Source organism: Lepidochelys kempii, chromosome 5, assembly GCF_965140285.1.
Source record: "Lepidochelys kempii isolate rLepKem1 chromosome 5, rLepKem1.hap1, whole genome shotgun sequence".
Lineage (NCBI taxonomy): Eukaryota > Metazoa > Chordata > Testudines > Cheloniidae > Lepidochelys > Lepidochelys kempii.
The window spans coordinates 78630663-78652555 of NC_136384.1; the positions used below are offsets into that span (position 1 = coordinate 78630663).

Consider the following 21893-nt stretch of genomic DNA (forward strand, 5'->3'; position numbering starts at 1 on the left):
CTTTTAACGGCCCAGTCGGCAGTGCTGAACGGAGCCACCAGGGTCCCTTTTTGACCAGCTGTTGTGGTCAAAAACCAGACACCTGGTCACCCTACCCAGCTCATGGGTTAGTACACACACACACTTGCTTTCTATCCATAGCTGTTCATCTGCCCCTTTGGGGACCGGCCTCAGAAGAAGCAAACTGGCTGTCAGTACGCTCAACTTCTTCTATTCAGTCCTCATACAGGTTCCAGGGTTTCCTCACTCTCTTTGGGGGAAATCTCTGCCCAACTCGGGGAGCTGCGGCCTTCCTTTCCTGGAGGGTGGGGGAAACAGGGCTATTCCTGTCAAGATTACGAAGATTACTAACCCACATTAATGAATTGCCCTCCTTACACCATCTCTATTTAAGGGGAAAGTGTCTAAGTTGAGGGAGAGTTTACATTTTCAACTACCATCTTGTCTGGATCTCCCAGTGCATTTAGTCTTATCTGTGTCTTTTAGATTGCAAACTCTTAGGTACAGTGAATGTTTTTATGTATGCCTATTATAGCACATCACTGGCATCCACTAGCTAATTAATAATAATAACTAAATTGACCTCTGGTGTCCCTATTGACTTCCTTTGAATTACACTAGGGATTAATTTAGCCCATTGTGTTGCACAGTAAAGACAGCTGGGGGAGAGTAATTAAAAAACAGATTTTGTGTGTTCATAGCCGTGAAAAACACCCTCACTTATTGTTGAGGGTAGGTATGTCTGAGATTGAGGGTAGAAATGATGTGAAATGGGAAAGGTCCTGGGATGAGAGAATGAATTGGAAAGATCCTAGGATATTTAGGGAAAAAGAGATGAGTAGAAAGGAAAGACAGATATGGGCCTTAGTGCCAAAGAGATGAGGACCCAGAGAAAGAGGGTTGTGTTGTGGTGGCTGGTGTAAACAAAAAAGAGATGCGTAGCCAATTCTACTCTCATATACACATGTGAAAATGAGGAGTAACTCCATGGAGTTCAAGGGAATTATGCTGATGTAAGGGAGCCAGAGAAAGACGTGGGAGTTCTTGGGATATGGTGGGAGGGAGAGAAAAATGGGAAATCGGGGTAGAGAGCAGAGGAGAAGGATGCAATGGAAAAATGTGAGAACTGGTGAAGGAAATGGGGGTGAGGAAAGATACTAAAAACAAGGGGGAAATGGATAGAAAGAAGGACAAAAACTGTACAGAGTTAGAGTTAAAGGAAAAAACAGGATAACACAAATCTTTATGGTTAGTCTTTTTTTTTTCCATTGTTAGGTGTTTTCTGATGTAATAGTAATGAAGTGGGGAGGGCAGGAAAGGAGAAGAATTCTAAGACTTTGTGGTGGGTGTAAAAGATGGTAGGACAGAATGCAAAATAATGGAGGCTGGGAATCTTGGTTAGATATGGAAGGGGAAATCAGAGGCCATTGTGGGGAGGAAGTTTCCAAATTTATCTAGGAAAATAGGCCTAGGAAAGGTGAGGAACCGTGATGACATGCATAGTATCTTTACAATGTTGTATTGAATCATCATGCAATGTAATGACATAGAAATCCAAATGTAGCCATTTGTAGAGTTTATATAATGAAGATTGGCACTCCAAATCACTACAGGATGAGGGAAGAGTGCCACCTACAGACTCACCAGCACTGTTTCCTGCAGCATCTCGGTATTCTGTGGATTTTGCCTATTTAAATGCAGATTTGGCCTGAACCTACTTAGTTTATGAGCAGGAGTGAATCACAACAAAACAAAGCATGGCTGCAGGTCATAGCATGGGGTATCCACTGATGTTATATTGTACATTGAGATGCACCATCAATTTACATTTATTCATATATCTATATCATTGCAGAGTTATAAACACTGCTTTCATGAATTATGTATACTGGAAATAAAGAGCAGACCACATCATTACACATTATTTTTAGATCAGAACTTTTAGGACAGAACTGATCCTGCTCTTTTTTTTTGGCAGGAAGCTTGGATTTGTGTACTGAAAGGGGAAACAGTTAATTTATATTGTCCTGTCTGGGTAATTTTCCAAAATAGATACTTCCTTCCTCACCTACACTGCCTCTGATTCTATTTTTAATTTTCACATCACATTTATGTGATGAGTGTATGAGCAGTTATTCAAATTTGCTAGTCATATTCTGAGATAAATTACAGGACATAGGTTTCTGCAGTGGTGAGCATGCCAGAATCTATTAAGCATTGATCTCTGTTCATGTCAGCAAATATGGAAATGAAAGGGAAGAGGGAATCCTGGAGCAGAAGAGTAATTGGAACCTGTTGTGTTTCACCCACCTCAAGAGATGAGGGGGGATGGGAAAAATTGTAATGGTGTGGCCCACCCTTTATTTAGAATATACACAACTCGTGACAGCAGTTTTTATAACTCTAAAAATTGCACTTAATAAATATGAGAAGATACAGGTTTTCTTGATTACTTAAACCTAAATGTTTATTCAAGCTTTCTTGAGAAGTTTGTCTAATTTAAACAGAGCTAGGGCCTGCTGAACTGATGCCATTTTTTTGATGTGGACTCAGTACATATTAAACGAGTCTTAATAACATCCAAACTCATTTAGTTTGTAGATGTATTCTACAGAGGCTTTACTTCATGGTTTGGTTACTATAATCAGAAATAAACTGACATTAATTTTTCATAGGTAGATTATATTTGAGAGTTTCATACTTCATTTCATGTAATAAAATGATGCTGGTTTTAATTTAATGTTTTTTCAAAAGAAACGTGTAAATATTGTTAGTGTAGTTCATAGCAATGAAGTATTACTTGTATTTTCCTTTTTGGTATTGATGTTATAGAGACATTGGAGACACTAACACATTGTGGATATTGTTGCTGAGAGAAGGAGATGGAAAAAGATAGGTTTGAAACACAGCCTGCAAAATGGCACAAAGCCAATACACTGAAAAATGGCAAACATGTCACATGGAACAGCTGGACACAGAAATATTTCTCTTTAATTTGGAAGGATAAAATTTTTTTCACAGCAGGCCACTCTCAAAAGAGTACAACATCAAAGAGGGTGGGTCCCACCAGTCAAACATCATCTGGCTCCAGTATGGAGCAAAATGAATGAACTGTCAGGACTTTTTTCCAGTGTATATGTTTTTGCCAAGTGAAAAGTAAAAGGTTCAGTGGCTTGTTCTGATCACAGACCAAATCCTGATAATGTAAAGCTGATTCCCCAAAGTCTTCCTCTGATCATCTGACAGGAGATGTCTGAAGAAGACCCCAGATTGATTGATGGTCCACTTTGTATTGATGGCCTCTGCCACCCTTAGAGATAAGTGAGATATGCCAAATGCTTAACAGCTCTGGAGGGCTCCTGTGACTGTGACTTGAACATGTTCTAATCTACTGTTATAATCCTCACAGAAACCCCAGTAATCTTCTAAAGAAACTTAATGTGATACTTACCAATACCTGACTTGCACTCTGACAAGAAAAAAATCAATTTCACATTGTCCAAAAGGTGTCCACTGCGAACACCAGTACTGTGTTACTGTTCACGGACTCTTTTCAACTGTTTTTTCTGATTCTGACTTCAGCCTTGAAACAGGATTAACTGCAAATTAAACATTATCATGCTGATTTACTAATATTTCTGTAATCTAATGGAAGGAAAGAATTGATACAACACACACACATTTTTCAGTATTAAACTACAGCAAGACAGTTTTTACAGCCATTACTCATTTGTTTTATGAGGAATCTCAGGCGTAGTTTATCATATATTTTATTACTTGACCTTTTAATCATCATCTTGGGAACTTGGCATTCCAGACATTCCAAAATATTCAAAACTAAAAATAACAATGTGCTTCATTATTTAAAACTTGCACAAAGAAGTTAAGTATGATATCTTTTTAAAAAAAATTAACTCCCTTGTTCACTACAAACATGAACAGCTCTTTCAGAAATGTGGGATTCAAAAAGCATTTAAACAGTTATTATTGTAACAGAGCCTAGAAGCAACTCAGATTATGGCTCCATTGAGATAGGTGCTATACTAATACATAGTAAGAGATAGTCCCTACCCTGAAACACCAAGAAGACAGACAAAGGGTAGAAGAAAGTATTATCCCTATTTTTACAGCTGGGAATTCAAGACAGAGAGCTTAAGTAACTTGCCCAAGGTCACAAGGGAACTCTGTAGCATGTCTAGGAATTGAACCACAATTTTTTGAGTCCTGGTGCAGAGCCTCAGCCTTAAGCACCAGACTATTTTTCCTTTTCTGACCTGCTTATTTTCTGCTGGATCACAATCAGCTCAATCAGTAATGATCTCAGGGGAACATGATACCATATTTCCCTACCATTGCTTGAAAATTAAGTTGTTTCTAGTATGGGCTTTTATTTAAGAATCTCTGGTTTTTACAGAAAAAACTGTCATGAATTGTTAATTTTATTTATTTTTAATTTCATTTTTTCTCGGAATATATATAAAACATGAAATAGGTAAGTCAAAGGGCATCCCATGGAGGTCTGTGTTGTGTCTTGTGGTCCCTCTCACCTTCAACATGGAGGTATAGGCAACCAAGATTACAGGCCTGCAAGCCCTTAGCTGCTCAGATTGAGATAAAGCATTATATGCTGGAACTTGAAGATCATAGCTGAGACCTATCGTCCCTATGGTTAGACCTCCATATTCAATGAGTGTGACCACAGGCTGCACTGAAGAACTCCTTAGGCTGCACTTCAATGGGCTTGTTTCATGGACTATGACTGTTAAGGCCTGATCCATAGCCCACTGAAGTCAATAGATTTGCCCCATTGACTTAATTTGGATCAAGCCCTTAATGATGGTCCTGGCAAGTCTGCCCATCACTTGGGCAAAATGTAGGCACTCTGGGTATAAAAGAAACAAAGAAACACTTCACTGAATTATGCACAGACATCTACACTTCTGTAGAGGAAAATTCCACTCATTTTAACCAACCCAACAATGTATGAAGCTAGAAGCCCTTCTCACCCGTAATAAACTGTGAACTCTATTTATGAGGAAATAAAATATAATTACGTTTGGGATTTCTGGATCTCCTGTTCTTGCCGCTGGGGGCCATCACCTTATTGGAAGTGACGGTATTTGTGACACTGGCACAGTAGGATCCTTAGGTAAGAAACTGGAAACCAACTTCTAGCCTGTTTTACAGCAGAGGGATACTGAATGGTTGTCATGTAAAATGTTTGTAGCTCCACTGAAGTAAAATACCAATCTTGCTTTTGTTATTAATTAGTAAAAATATCTTTGTAGCACTCCTCCCTGGGTGTATTAGCAACACATCCACCTTACACTGTCCATTCAAAAACTAGCTGTTCTACTTGAATAGGTACTTTATTATGCACATTGTTTCCTGTAAGTTCTTTCGTGGAATATCCTTGGACATAATTCACATGACGCATGGCCATGAGGAGACTGTGGCTAAAAACACAGTGAAAGAATTTGTACTACTTGTTTCTTTCCTTCCACAATGAGAAGCTCACCTTGGATCTGATCCTGGAGATTTTCTTCCCTTTTACCTCTTCCTTGGTTGGACCCTCAGATCCAGTCAGTTTTTCACCCTCGGCCCCTTTACCTCTCTCAGAGCCATGGAGCTGCTAAGTAGGATAGCAGGTAGCAGGTGTGAAAAATCGGGAAGTGGGGGAGGGGGATAGTAGGTGCCTATATAAGACAAAGCCCCGAATATCAGGACAGTCCCTATAAAATTGGGATATCTGGTCACTGTACTGGCAAGCCAACTCTGATGAGTATTTGTGAAGGAGGCAGGTGGCAAAAGTTCCTGCAGCAAACACCTCTGCATTGAAATGCAACAGCAGCAGTATTCATAATGTAGGAGAAGCTGCTAATGGCATGTCCAGAGTTGAGAAGAGGCAACTACTTGCAACCAGAATATAAGGCAGTTAGGCCCAAATCCTCAAAGGTATTTAGGCACTTAACTCCGATTGATTTCAATGGAAATTTGGCACCTAACCTGCTGAGGTAGTTTTGTAAATCCTGGTAGATGCCTATCTGCATCTTTAGGCACCTAAATACCATTGTAAATCTATCCCTTAGACACTATGGTGGTATGAGAGCTATCGCAAATCATAAAATAGATAAAAGAAAGAATAAAAGACTCTAACTACAAAGTAGAAGAAAAAAATATCTTGGTTCCTTACTCTAACAGAGCTCCACAGATTTTACACCAACAGCCATTCCATATGCTCTAGATAGTGATTGCTTTAATATTTCTTTAAATATCATAAGAGAAATGTTGGGTCTGGGGTTTTGCAAGTGTAAATTCTAACACTCATGATAATACAGGCTTGTCCAAAGCTGTGCACGCACAGTTTGAAGCCATATTTTTAAAACAGCCCACAGCAAATGTAGTGGATCAATTGAGCAGCTCTCTCACCATGTCACCAAGCCCCAGCTGCCATGGAGACAGGCAGAGCTGAACTCTGAGGTATGTAAGGGAAACAGAGCTCTCCTGCAAAGACTTCCCAAACCCTCTGCCCCACTTGCACAGTGGAACCAAAGCAATTCTGCTGTGTTTGGAGCCTTTTATTTATGAGCACCTTTTGGCCCTTGGTGACTTCCCCAAGATCACAGTGAACCAGGAGAAGAACTCTGGAGTGGTGACTCCCACTCCCCTGCTTTAATCACCAGAAAATACTGCCTCCCTTGAGGCCTAATAATTTAACCTACCAACACCTGTTCTTATACCAGCTGCCAATGGTCTAAAGTAGTGTTACTCAACAACAGGTCCGTGGTCCCTTAGATCTCCCTGACACAATTGAAGAAGGCAGCAAGCCAGTCCCTGGCATCCAAAAGGTCGAGGAACAGTGGTTTAAAGCACAAATCTGAAATGCTATTTGTGCTTAAATATCTTTACCCCTTTAATTTTTTGCCTAGTTGGATTTGACTGTATGAATATGAGCGAAAAGAACTTCTCAGTTAAACAAAGAAGCAACAACATGGGGGTAAGGAATTAGCTGACTTCTTTTTAATGACATAGGATGCTGGGATTGTTTGGTAAAGTTAATATAGATATTAAAGGTGGTGGATGATGGTATCCATTGTTACATACCAGAAGAAATGCTCACATCTTATAAGCAATGAGGTAACAAGGGTCAGCTTGATTGTCCTTGTTCTCTGGTCCAAGGTGCCATTTTAGGAATTGCAACATCTTCTCATATGAATAGTACCAATAATTTCAGTGGGACTATTCACATGAGCAATGGTTTGCAGTTTCAGGCACTTATTGGGACTGGGTGCATGGGCCTTCTTCATTAAGGAGTTCACATATGGAACTGCTTCTCCCTGAACACACCTGCTTGAGTCTCTGCTGTGCCCAGCTGGACTTGGTGTCAAGTTCTTCTCTCAGGATTATCACATCTTTGATCATTTGTTTCCCTCTTTTTTTTCATTATCTTTCCCTTCTTGGAACATTTTTCATTTTTGCTCATTGCTTTTTGTGAGGGTAGTATATCTACGCACTGAGCCCAATTTGCTTATTATGCACAGTGGAGAAGAAGTTGGAAAACTGCCTCAGCATAGTCTGTGGTGATGCTACTTCAGCTGGCTGAATTGGTGCTGCCTCCACATGCCCTTGCTGCTATTGTGACTGCGTTCATAGGAATGGGCAGTGGGGCACAATATGGATCTTCAAATACTAAAATCAAGCAAAATCTTCCAAATTGGAACCACTGGTGCACTAAACACCAGCATTTGCTTTATCGTGTCACTGGAGCTATTAAGGGGAGACAAAAGCATTACAAAAGTCATTAAGAGGATACAAAAGAGGAGGCCATAAAATGCTTTGTGGGAACTCCATCAGCTTTAATTTGCGTGTGTGTGCATGCGTACATTTTCTGAGTTTTGCCTTTGTAAACTGGTGAATGTTGCTTATTACAGCCCTAAAAGTTACATTGCCTCCATGCCCTTGTCTCTGTGCTGGAGAAAATCTAGTTTATAGGGTACCAATTTCACACAAATTTAGTTTGAAGTCTGTAACGTCACCATGTAGGACCATATTGTTGAGTAGTACTAGCCCTTATTGTTACGTGGAAATCTCCTTTACAACAGGGGACCTCCAGGATTCAGTGTCAAAATCGAACATTGAAACTTTTATTTAAAATCAACCGTTTTATGAACTCATCAGCTTTCCAGAATTAGACCTCTGTTCCGCAACCACTTACACACATGCTTCTCTTTACACGAGTAGTCCCACTGAGGGCAATGAGACTACATGTGTGCATTTGTTGAATTGGGGTCTAAATGAGAGATGAAGCCTTTCACCTAACACAGACAGTTCCAAACAATATTTATATTTTCATATGCTATAATCCTTTGAGATACATTAAGTCCAAGTAACTTTTAAATTAGTTGGCAAATATTTTCTTTTTAAAAAATGGCTAGAGGATGGCTGCTAGATTAAAGAGAAGAAACATTAAGCAGATATTGCAAGATATTGCAAGTCCATACCAGATATGACTAACTGTAAAGAAGTGTTTAGGATAGCCTGAGCTGTTATAGATCATTGAATATCAAGATTGATTTCTCTACATTTTTAAAGATGTGCAGAGGCTGTTGGGGAGGATCTCCAACAAACATTCAAGAATGTTTCTTTTTAAATTTCTTCCAGAGAGGCCTCCTGATGTTTCCTTACTGCTCACGTAGTTCAGATTCTTTTCTGCTAATAGTAATTAAAGACATTTTAAGTGCATCTAAAAATGTTTGGAAGCCTTTGACTGAAGCAGAAAGTGTGTGCGTGTAATATAAAAATTCGCAAAACAAAAAAAATGTTTTAAAAAAATAGTTGACTTTGCTAAGTGACAACAATGGTAGCTACCTATCACATCATTTACAAAATCCAAACACTTAAAAGTAAGTAAATTAATAGCTAAGGACATAGTGTCTATGTATCTTTCTATCTATAAAGTCCACTTACTATAGTACCTTACACTGTCCAAATAAGAATTGTTTGTTTTTATTATCAAGTATTAATGAATGAATAATTTATTGCATCCTAACCACTTTAACACTAACTTAGGAGTTCTTGGTTTTAAAAAAAAATTTTGTTATCTTGATATCTGTCCCTAGATAGTCTTTTTAAGGCATATTTTAAAGTGCAAAATATCAGTTAATCTGTTTATCAACTAAGAGTAGAATGTTTAGTAAAGCACTTATAACTGACATTTCTTGGAAATAATGTCTATATAGCTGAAGAGAAAAGCCATGTAACATTATCAGCTTATGGTAAAAATTATTTATGGATGTGTCAGTGTAATTACCTATACATGGATATTTTAAATTATTTTTCAAACTAGTTTTTTGTTTGTATTTTGATATTACTGATGTAATAATAATTTTGCATCAAATTTAAGGTTACTGTGCTGTGATGTAACATGAATTTCTTTGTGCTTGTGTTTGTTTATTATATATCTAGTGTAAAATTTATTATGTGTTTATCTAATTATTGCCTTTCTTTTAAATGCTGGGTTTTGTAAATGATGTGCTTGGGGAATTTCCCATGTTTGTGAGTTTGGCTTTGGTCTTTTTCATGTTTTGTTTTGCATAGGTGAATAAAGAGATGATTTTCAAATCTTCAGTAAATAGGATGAGTGGGTTACCAGATTAATAAATCAAAGGAAAGAGCAACACTGACTAAATTTATAATTATTTTAGTGAGGCTTCCTCATTCAGTGTGTCCCTGTCAAAATACTCATATTACTAAGCAATTGAGTTAGCTATTCACATAGAGTGCAGCTCATTTTTGCTCTGAGTGCTGATTAGAAGTGCTAAAAAATAAATAACATATTAAGTATCAGACCCAAGACATTTTATTCTGTAGCCCTAGCTAATCTACTGCACCACAGGCCCTCTCAGTCAAGACACTGAACCATGCTGTGTTTAATTACCGCACTTGACCAGTGTAACTAATACTAATGCTTTACATTTACATAGCACATTTTCATCTATAGATTGCAAAGTACTCAACAAAAATGAATAATCATTATTATTCCCATTTTACGTTTGGCCTAAATAAATCCAGGGATTTCAAGCCATTTGCATGGTAGAGATCAGGTTTATAACCTTAGGGCTTGATCCTTCAAAGTGCCAAGCACTGTAGTCCTGATCTATCCAAGCACTTCAGCATGTGCTTAACTTTAAATACATTAGTAGTCAACTCCCTAGAAATCAATAGGATCAATATTGGGCTCCAAAACTCTCTGCAATACAATTGTTAGTTACTTTGCTTAATTATAACCTATTTTCTTCAAATAAAGAGTATACTTGAGTTGTCAAAGAGATCCAACGGTAGGGAAAGCTTGAAAGATTTGGAATAAGATATTATTGAGATAGAGGGAGACAAAAGTCAAAATTTCCTGATTAAATTTAGGCTAGGGGGTGGAGTTTGGGTTAAAAAGCAAACCACAGCTTAGGTTCAGGATCAATGCTAATTTTTGTATAAATAGTGAATGTTTTAAATTCTAGAAAAAAATAAAATGTTGGGAATACAATGACACAAACAGCAGCTTTTCCAAAACAAATAACCAACCAGTGATATCAGGTCAGAGTACCACAGCATACCCACAAAGCCCAGTCTTTATTACACCTAATTCTCTTCTCCAAAAGCCTAAATGAAAATATGGGCATTGCAATGGGTCCTGAAGGCCTGGACATTTTAGCCCCTTCAGAAGGGCATTGGAGTCCATAGTTGGAGGGCCCCTTACAAAGAAACTCCTACAGGCAGCTTCCTGAATCTAATATTGAGGGAAATCTTTTGAAAATCTCATCCTGCTTGCAAATTATAGTTACCATGACCTTTATATGTGTCATATCAATATAGACAATACTGTACAGCAAAAAGTAAAAAAATCCTCTATCAACAGTAAGAATTATTTTGCAGAGTTTGGGATTTTTAGCCATCTCTTTGATGCCTTACAACATAAATAAAAGTATAATTATAATAGTCACTTTTAGAATCTGAATGTAGAACCATATACGTTTTCTCTTTAAAAAATTCCACTGTGAGGGCCAGTCTTTCCTCTTTTTGCAAGCAAGGAAAACGAGGTCAATTAAGTTGTACGCTAATACTTTTTATTGGTCTAAGTGGAAAAATAAAATGCAGGCAGACTTTCAAAAGACACAATCCTTCATTAAGCCATGGAAAGAGAACAAAGCTAAGCAACAGATAGAGAGGAAAGAACTCGACTGAACTAACCATTTTTTCCCTCACTGTGTCTCCTGTGAATTTGTATTTAACTACTTCACTGCTGGCTTGCCTCTCTGTGCAGAAATGCTCCATTAAAATGTCAACCTTCCATTACAGTTACTGCGCACTTCAGGACCTTGTACATCCAACAGCGTTGGAGGTGTATTTTGCCACGTACCTGCATGTTAATCAAGAGCCTAGATGGCAGCATCTGGGTGAAAATGATTCAGAGTTTTCTGAATGCTTTTGCCATGTCTTGTCTGGCATATTGTTATTCATTTATTATTAATTATTATTGTTTTTGTGGCAATGACTAGGACATCAGCTTGTTTTGCGGGGTGGGGGGGAGTCTCATCCAAGCGGGAGGTGCATGGTCTCATTTAAGTTTAGTACATGACATATTCTCAGGGACATGCACGGGGGGGGGGGGGGGGGGCAAGCAGAGACACAGAACTCCTCCAGCCCTGGGACTGCAGCAGGAAGAGAGAGAGGGGCTCTCTCCCTGCCAGGGCCGCAGAAGCTCTGTGACTCCACCGCACCAAGTACTTGTGGATACATTTATTCAGATGGCTCCACAGCACATGTATTTTTGTTGAAATAGTGAGTGTACTGCTGTTTATTTCTATGCATATGATGTACGTGTGCGCGTTGATATGGTTTGATGTGTGTAATATGTGTGTGTTTAATGTGCCCCTCCAAAAGCGGTCACATTTCAATTCATGCGCACGCCCTTGCATATTCTAAATAGTACCCAACTGTTTGGTTACAGTAGCTTTTTATTTTGCTTAGTAACCGTTTTTCCTAGATTTTTCAAGGATCACTTATATGGTATATTATCTGGTTTGAAAAGACTATTATTATTAATATTATCTTTTCATCATTATTTATTATATTATTGCAGTTGTTCCCAAAGGCTGCAATCAAGGATCAGGACCCCATTGTGTAGGGCTGTATATACATGTAATTAAAAGACAAACCCTGCCCCTGAAAGGGATTACAACCTTAGCATATGACAAAAGACAAGTGGACAAAAACAAACAGGGTAGATGAAACAATTATATTTGGGATAAGAAGCAGCAGTCTCAGCGCACCAATTGCCTACTTGTTGTCTCCATTATATCTCTGCTCTGAACACATCTAGTTTATGTAGCAGCGTTGATGGCAACCTGGAAAGAGGTTGGTCATCTGCCCTTCATATACCTCATAGTCTGCTGCTGCTCACTGTGCCTATGCTCCTAAATGTTGGGGAGGCTGTATTCTGGAGAAGGGGCAATAAAAACTGGAAAAGAGATTACTTTCAATAGTTTATGTCAATTTAGAGCCCTCTTCCACTTTGACCTATGCTCTGGCTCTGGATAAGAAAGCAAGGACTTCTGATATTCTGAAACCAAGGGATATAACTGCAAAATCGTCATACATTTTTGCATTTAAATTTGAGTATATAATCTCTTTAAACTGTAAAACATCAATATCCTATCGCATAGAGATTAATAAAGAAGGAACAAGTCGTACCATATAAATAACCCTTATAGAGTAACCTTGTATCAGTATCTGAACTGTACCAGTAGCTTGGTGTACTACTTAAGATAAATTAGAACGGACTAAAGATAGGAAATGTTAATGTACTACTTATTAGCAAAACTAACAAAGAATTAACAGTTATATTGGCTCAGAAGAGGGAAGGGGAGCCAGTAAGCAGGTTGGATGCTGCTCCCAGCTCTGATTGAAAGAAACAACATGGGGAGAAAGGAGACAATGAATTGGTTGGATTCCACTCCCTTGGTCATGTCAGGGAAAGGCACAGGGTGAGGAGGGTTGTGGGACCTGGAGAGGCAAGTGGGTTCTCCAGCCGGAGTTGGGGAAAGAATACCTTATTTTCAGCATGGCAGCTTCTTCTGGAATCTGTTAAACGTAATCCCAGAAGGGATGGATAAGTGAACAGACAAAACTGTCAAAGGTAAATGCATAGTAAATGCAATTTATTACAAAGCTAGCTTCGCTACATGCATAGTATGTATATGTGTATGTGTAATATAGAGGGAATGTGTAAATGTATATAATATGCCAGAGTAGCTCCATTCACAGCTTGTGCTAGAGTATAAATGTTCTACTTTAAGCTGCTTATGCTTCCCCCCGCCCTTCATACTTGTTGCCTGAGTTAGACAAAAATGTAGTGATATCGTGCAAAAAATGTAGTGATATCGTGTTGTACAAATCAACAACATTTGTAGCAATTTCCCCTTCCTCTCCCTGCCATTAATCCAATAGAAAATATGACAGAGAAATTGTGATGTCTCCCAAACATAAGAAAAGCTAGCAGAATTATGAAACTTTGCCCAATTTAGAGTTCCTGTCTGCTTTTATAGACATTGCTTCTACGGCTGTGGAGCAATTGGAGATACAGAAAGCTAAACCATAGGTATATAAGTCAGCAGTAAAATGAGGTAACAGTTACAGGGCCTGATCCAAAGCTGAGTGAAGTCAATGCAAGTCCAGTTCACTTTGGATCAGGGCTATAATTTAGTTCATTCGTGTTTTATAAAGGGGATTATTTCTACTCAAGAGTGAAGCTTGAGTGAATTGGTACCAAGTGAATTGGTACTAGCTAGTCATATTCAGAAAGTGTGGAAAGGCCTCTGTTTGTCCATGTTTATCTATAAATGTTGGGTCCATTTTCCCTCTTACCTGGTCTGCTGTTCTCATCCTTTTCATCTCCATCTTTTAGAATTCATGGCATAGAGGGGGATATTAGCTCTATGAATGGGATTTTTTTTTTGCCTAAGTGCAATCCATGTTGCTATGCAAGGCACCATATAAATGCCTTCAGTAAATACAAAATAAGCATTGTGTGAAAAACTGTTTAGACAGATTTTGCCAGGATGGTTCCAGCCAAACACTGTTAGTCATTAATTTTTCCTTCTCTCTCTCTTTGTGGGCACATTTCCTGTACAGCTTTTCCCTCTCCATTACATATGTTTTATTCATTGTAGCATATTTGCTATATTTGTACAATAAATTAGCATGTATTTATATGAAAAAGGATGTCAGTTCATGTTTTTGTTAGTTAATAACAAGGTACAACACATGGAAAAAACAACAAATGAAAACCTTCAAGAACATTTATTTGTCCTTTTTAGACAGGTTTTTTTTCTAAGACACCCTTAAAGCCCTGAGGATCCCTGCTATGTTCACCTAATTCTTAGCTCTTGGATTAGCTGACCCTCCAGTCAAGGAGCATCAGGCATGGTTCCATCTTTAGCTTGTTATAGCCACTCATGAATAACTATATGGGTCATTGTAGAAGACTCACTTTCCCCTTCATCATCTCCCAGTGATGAATACATTGCCTCTAAAGAAATCCCAGCCTTTCTCAACCAGGAGCAAAGAAACAAGGTCAGATTGTGAGCTCATATCTCCCATGTGGTAGGGCGCTGTGCTAGGCTGGCCCTGTTTGGTGCATTTAATGTGCTCATGGTTAGAAGCAGGTTGGCTTTTTTAAAATGATGATTGAGACACAGTTACACTGATTTATTTAATATAATTTCTGGATCAATTCTGCCAACATAAAATTGAGTTTATGGAATTGATAATATGTTTTCTTTTTAAATCTTCAATTCAATTTAATATATGTATGTTTTCCCTGTTGTATTAGCTGAACTAATTTTTAAAAGGGAAGATTATTTTTAATATGCTTAGATGTTTTTCTGCAAGCATGTCATGAAAGAAAGTGCTCTTAAAGGGATAGGAATTAGTAAACGGGCAATCTCAACAGGTTTGGAGATCAGGTTTGGTTTGGATAAGTACCCAACTGTTAGACTGCCTATCTGAAACTTAACCAAACTATCCAAATGATTTCCAAAATTTGATTAAAAAGGTTGTGAGAACAGGCTCTCTCACTGTAGTCTAGGTCTTCTGGTTCCAATCCAAATTCCAGTGCATCCGTGTATGAAAAATAATGGAGAACTAAAAGCTAACCTAATATTTCAGATCCTCCAAAGAGGTTTGAGTCTTTGATTCTAGAAGGACACAGTAAGAAGGGGGAAGTGGGGTTCTTTTTTAAAACTCAGACTGGTTTTCCTGTCCTTAGCAGGGATGTCTTATTTAAGAAAACGTAGATCCTTCAAGACTGGTTTCTCATTTGCTACCTCAGAAATTGTGCTTTTAATTACTCTTTCTCCTTCCACTTCCATTAATTTTAGTACTATGAATCTTAGGGCTCCCCAGTTGTTTAGTATTTGCTGTATTATACTCTGTGCCATCCTGTCCTAAAGTACAAGCTTTTGCTGTATTTGAAATGTGAAAGAAGTGATCCTTGTTTAGGGATTAAAACAACGAGGAGTCCGGTGGCACCTTAAAGACTAAACAGATTTATTAGGGCATAAGCTTTTGTGGGTAAAAAACCCACTTCTTCAGATGTTTAGGGATTACTAACCCGTGCTCAGCTGTTCCAGCCATTTCAATGCAGCCTTTACATCCAGATTTTCTTGTTTATCTGGCAGTTCATTATTTAAGGCTGGCCTGTCAAAAATGGTTAAATATTCTTTGGGAAACATAGTCACATCTTTGAGACACCACAAATATGTTTAATATAAAAAAGATTGGCTTGATAAGAGGAACATGATAAACTTGCATCACCAAAAATATTTCTCTTTATTCTGTTTGTATTTCTAAGGGCATCAATAAGCAGTGACAAATCTCATGGCAATAAATTTCTGGAACAGGCACACAGAGACACTGGCAAAGTAGTGAAAATGATTGCTGATGATTCGTTCTAACTACTTGACCTTCTGACCTCTTCTCCAGATATATGACCAAGATGGGACACTACAGCACTTTATTGATGGCGGGGAACCCAGTAAGTCAAGTTGGATGAGGTATATCCGATGTGCAAGGCACTGTGGGGAACAGAATCTAACAGTAGTTCAGTACAGGTAAAGTATGTCTTGGTTTATTTGCTGCAAGAAAAAAATCCTTGAAGTGAAAAGTCCGAAGTGTAATTATTACCAGTTCACAAACAATTGTTGGGCTTTCTTGAATGGCTTCATTTTGTGCAGTACGATCTCAGTAGTATGGATTTAAGAGCTCTTAAATTTGGTTGTCAAAAACTGGGTGGGGAAGGAGAATATCATTGAGAGCACATACTGCAGGGTTGATTCTGATCTCACTGATGTTCCTGATGATTTAAACCCTATGACATTAGAAGAGGAACATGTATGCAGATCACATTGTACGAAGCAATCTGCATGTCCTTTGAGTAGTCTCAGTAGACTGCTTTGGAAAGAGTAGTTTACTTGGAAAAGTTGTCCTCCATCCCTTACAATAAATAATTATGTTAGGGGAGAAGGACAAGGAGAAGGCCTCATTTGAAATGAAAACATCAGAATTTTGAACACTGAAGCCAGTTTGGGGAGAATCATTGGGCATTTATGACCCAAATATGCATCTGCTAAATGCACCTGTCAGCCAATATGGTCTCATGGCCTATGCCTATGATGTCAATAGCTAGTGAAGGTTATAACAAAATAAAAATGAGAATGTGAAAAAGAATGTGTAAAGAAATTATGGCTCTCATTTCTCCCCCTACAAACAATAGAAAAAAACCTAAAAAATGTGTTACATAAATATATGATCTCAGCCATAAACAAATCTTTCCCCTTCAGAATCAGAAGCAACTGTTTGGCTGTATTAAATGTTATAGCAAGTACATCAAAGAATGTTTGGAAACTAAGCTGAGCACTCCTGCTGTTGGCTATTTATTTTGGGTTTTTTTTTTAATGGCAAGTCTTAAACTTATTTATAATATTTTAACAAATGTGAATGCGAACAAAAATGAAAAATACGCACAGTTTGATTATTTTCTTTTAGGGTGCCAGTTTAACAATGATAAAAATGGCCCAATAGCATTTTTAAACTTTGTTTCTGACCCCTTGTCAAAATAAAATAACAATTCAAAGAAGAATATATGACAATGTTTTATTATATTATTACAAACTTTTATTGTGCTCTTAAATATTTATATTTTTAGCTATAATTCTGATGGTTCATTTTTTAAATTGTCTGTTTAAACTAAGGTTGTCTCTGTGTTGTAAAGAGCACTTTTAGTTGGTAGTCCAGGTATATTATGAACCACTGAGACAACCATGTTTGAGTATGTGTAGAGTGTGTGTGTGTGTGTGTATACATACATATAGATGAAAAACATAAATGAAATATGGGCATGAGAAAGTCGTTACACATCTGTCAATATTAAGTATATTTTACAACTCTGCTTTCATGATGAAACTTTTACTTAGAGTTCCCTCTGTTGATCTGTTTTTGATTACTTCAGATCTTTGTAAAATGAACTACAAAAACACAATTTAAAAAACTGGCATCCATCACCAGTGACTGAATCCAAGTGTAAGAAAATAGAAAAGTTGGACACTGAAAAACTGGTCTAATTTTTATTGTACATGGACATCCTCCTCACAGAAAGTCAGCTGGTTTAAATTCATTCTGTTATGATTTGTAATATCTAAATGGAATTTTCTTGAAAGCACTCTTGATTGATTGACCCTTAGCTGAACGTTTTGTTTTTATTTTGAGGCTGACAATAATGTTTGTTGGCATGTGTTCTGCTTCAACTGCGTTGGGACGCCATGAAGCTATCTTTATGAGTCATCCAACCACAATACTAAATACATGTCAGCAAAGGAAATATTATCCGAAAAGGGAAAAATCCCTTTGATGTACTTCAGCACGCAGAGATTTCTGCAAGTTTTGGAAGCTCTGTACGCTTGTAAGGAACGGTGTACACTTACACATTTTTTTTCGGCCTACTCCAAGCTTCACAGACCACCCATTGCTCAAAAACAGTTCTGCTCTTTCAGCAGCAAAGTGTGTCATTTGGTTTTAGCACATTCATTTGCTGGACTGCTGTGTTTATGTTAAGGGAAGCCAAACTGAGAGATGAAATGTTACAAGGGTGAAGTACAAAGTAGACTCGATTTTTCTCAAGTTAGGAGATGCTGGTGATTTATAGCATGGCTCCAATTTTGATTTTTATGTAACGGTGGAAAGAATTAATAACATGTACAGCTTTGGGAGAGAGAGAAGCAGAGAAAGAGAGTGAGAGAGAGAGACACACGAAGGCAAGAGTTTTTGTCAGATATTCATAGAATGTTGGGAAAAACATTCTGCTTAGCTAGCAGTGCCCTCCTGAGACAGGGTGGCAGTAAGCGAGGAAAATAACAAGATAAATGAAATTTTTGCAGCTGCTAGTAAAATATTGAGAATCTGCACTTTTTTATTGATCTTTATGATCCTGTTGCCAAGAGCCACTTTGCGGTGACAAAATATGTTGACAAGTGCATATCTCACTGCCATGAAAAATGTGGTGAAGGATTCTCCTTATGTCTGCAGTGTTATACAAGGAACAAATTGCACTGCTATGGCAAATTCTTTACAGAAAGGCTAAATTTAAGGCCTACCAACTCTAAACTCTTTTATCTTGAACTTCAGGCTAATATTTGTAGCAATTCTTCACTGAGAAAACCAGTTGAGGTCGAACATTTTTTTAAAAGTCTATAGATATTTTTCTGCCTTACGCAGGCTGTTTTAAAAAATGGTCATTTCTTGGTACCTTGACTGTATCATTTTGGTGTGTAATCGTTCAGGAAGAGTGGAATGCTCTTCTTGTATGTATTGAATTTCTATCCATCTCATATAAGGGTGTTTTACTGTACTGTACCAGGCTTAAGCGAAAAGCTACTACAAACCAATAAGATTTTCAGTTCCTCTTCTAGATGCTCGATTCTGATCTCACACTGATTTTGCACCTACCTCTAACTTCATTGGAATTACTCAAGTCCTTTCACTCAAAGAGAGATCAGGATCAGGCCTTCTAGTCTTTTGATTGCAAAACTCTAGGGTTTTTTCCCTAAATTTGAGAACTCTCAGATCCATGGCTTATGAATGTCCCAGTGTTTTCCCAGAGGATAGAACTTACAGAAGGATTCTCAGTTATGGTGAATACTAGATCATACTTACCCGAGGGGCCATCAACCTTGTTCCCATGTTTCATATTGAGAAAGATTTCCTCAGTAACTCTTTTTCATTACAAGCCCTGTTTTCTGGACTCTTCTGGGCCAGAAGTCCATATTATTCAACCTTAGTTCTCTCTCTTTTGGGAGATATATTTCTGTTGTGAGACTGAAGGAAATATAAGAGGACACATGTTTAAAATCATCTTCTGTATTTAAAAAAATTCTTCACTTCTGTTACTAACAGCACTTACTAAATCTAAAAGAATTATTATCTATTTACTTTTTACCTTCTAAACTGTGTGTTTGAAGTTTCCCTCAGTTTGGATAGTGAAAATAAACTCATCTGTTTTGAGTCGGTCCCACTTCCTAGATCTTGTGCACTGGTGCAATTTGCATTCCAAATTCTGCACTGGAATGTTTTTGAAACAAAAAAAATCTGTCTCCCTTAAAATTTCTTTCAAAAAGGATACTGCAACAACAATAGATTATTATGTTTTGTAAAACATTTTCTTAGAGCTTACACTACCTTAGCCCTGGTCTACACTATGAGTTTAGGTCGAATTTAGCAGCGTTAGATCGATTTAACCCTGCACCCATCCACATGACTAAGCTATTTTTGTCAACTTAAAGGGCTCTTAAAATCGATTTCTGTACTCCTCCCCGACGAGGGGATTAGCACGGAAATTGACATCGCCGGGTCGAATTTTGGGTAGTGTGGACGCAATTCGATGGTTTTGGCCTCTGGGAGCTATCCCAGAGTGCTCCATTGTGACCGCTCTGGACAGCACATTCAACTCAGATGCTCTAGCCAGGTAGACAGGAAAAGCACCAGGAATTTTTGTATTTCATTTCCTGTTTGGCCAGTGTGGCGAGCTCATCAGCAGAGGTGACCACGCAGAGCTCATTAGCACAGGTGACTATGCAGTCCCAGAATTGCAAAAGAGCTCCAGCATGGACCGAACGGGAGGTACTGGATCTGATCGCTGTATGGGGAGACGAATTCATGCTATCGGAACTCCGTTCCAAAAGATGAAATGCCAAAATATTTGAAAAAATCTCCAAGGGTATGATGGACAGAGACTATAACAGGGACCTGCAGCAGAGCCATGTGAAAATTAAGGAGCTCAGGCAAGCCTAGCAAAAAACTGAAGAGGCAAATGGCCGCTCTGGGTCAGAGCCCCCGACATGCCGCTTTTATGATGAGCTGCTTGCAGTTCTAGGGGGTGCCCCTACCACTACCTCACCCCGTCCATGGAGTCTCACGCAACAGGGATGAGGATTTGGGGGACGAGGAGGAGGAGGAGGATAGCGCACAACAGGCAAGTGGAGAAACCATTCTCCCAGACAGCCAGGAACTGTTTCTCACCCTGGAGCCAATACCCTCTGAACCCTCCCAAGGTGGGCTCCTGGACCATGAAGCCAGAGACGGCACCTCTGGTGAGTGTACCTTTGTAAATATAATACATGGTTTAAAAGCAAGCGTGTTTAATGATTAATTTGCCCTGAAGACTTGGGATGCATTTGCGGCCAGTACAGCTACTTGAAAAGTCTGTTAACATGTCTGGGGATGGAGCGGAAATCCTCCAGGGACATTATTAAGGGAACAATCAGAGGTGGCCATTGAAAAGAAATCATCCCCACTTTTAGCCACGTGGTGGGAGGGGGGCCGTTCACGCTGAGCTGTTTGCATTTGCCTGGCAGGGATCTTCCCTGATACTAGTCACGTGGTGGGAGGAGGGGTGAAGTGATCATCCCAGAGAATTGGGTGTGTGGGGGGGGTTAGTTGGGTTTCTGCTGCATGTTAACCCGAAAACCACAGCCCCTCCTTTTAAATGGCCAATGCAACGGGTGCTTGGTATGGGAAAGGAGGGTGATGCTGTCTGAAACCATTACAACATGTTATGAAGGTTGAAGAAGCTGAAAGACTGTGGCTTACCATGGCTGCCTGCAAGCCGAATTCTGTTGCCCGGCCCTGTGTGTGTGATCTCTCTCACCAAACCAGCAGGCCCTCAATATAAAAGGCAAAATGTCACCTTGTACCGAAAGCACATGTGCTGTGTAATGTTAACAGCTTCGTTCACCCTGAAAGAGTCTACCCATTGTTCTCTAAAATGTGTCTTTTTAAATACTACTCTCCCTTTTTTTCCTCCTGCAGCTGCAGATGTTTCAACGCTCCCCCTATCATCTCCGTCCCAGAGGCTAGCGTAGATAAGAAAGTGAAAAAAACGCACTCACGATGAAATGTTCTCTGAGCTCATGCAGTCCTCCCTCACTGAAAGACCTCAGCAGAATGCGTGGAGGCAAACAGTGGCAGAGTCCAGGAAAGCAGAAAATGAACACAAGGCCAGGAGGGACGAGCAAGATGAGAGGTTGTGGGAGCAAGAGGAGAGGTGGCGGCAGCATGATGAGAGGAGGATGCAATGCTGAGGCTACTGGGGGATCAAACTGATATGCTCTGGCGTCTGGTGGAGCTGCAGGAAAGGCATCAGGAGCACAGCCCGCCACTGTAGCCACCTGCCCACCTCCCCAGGTTCCATAGCCTACTCACCCAGATGCCCAAGGATGCAGGGAGACGGGGCCCTCTGGGCACCCAACCACTTCACCCCAAGCAACAGAAGGACTGTCCAAGCAACA

General features: G+C 39.0%; 1 protein-coding gene across 1 annotated transcript in view; it reads left to right on the forward strand.

Moving 5' to 3' along the window:
* PRDM6 (PR/SET domain 6) overlaps positions 1–21893 on the forward strand; it is a 93241-nt gene that overhangs the window by 46075 nt on the left and 25273 nt on the right. Inside the window, exon 3 of the mRNA XM_073346225.2 lies at positions 16039–16166. Coding sequence (XP_073202326.1) covers positions 16039–16166 — 128 coding nt within the window. The remainder of the gene's footprint in view (positions 1–16038; positions 16167–21893) is intronic.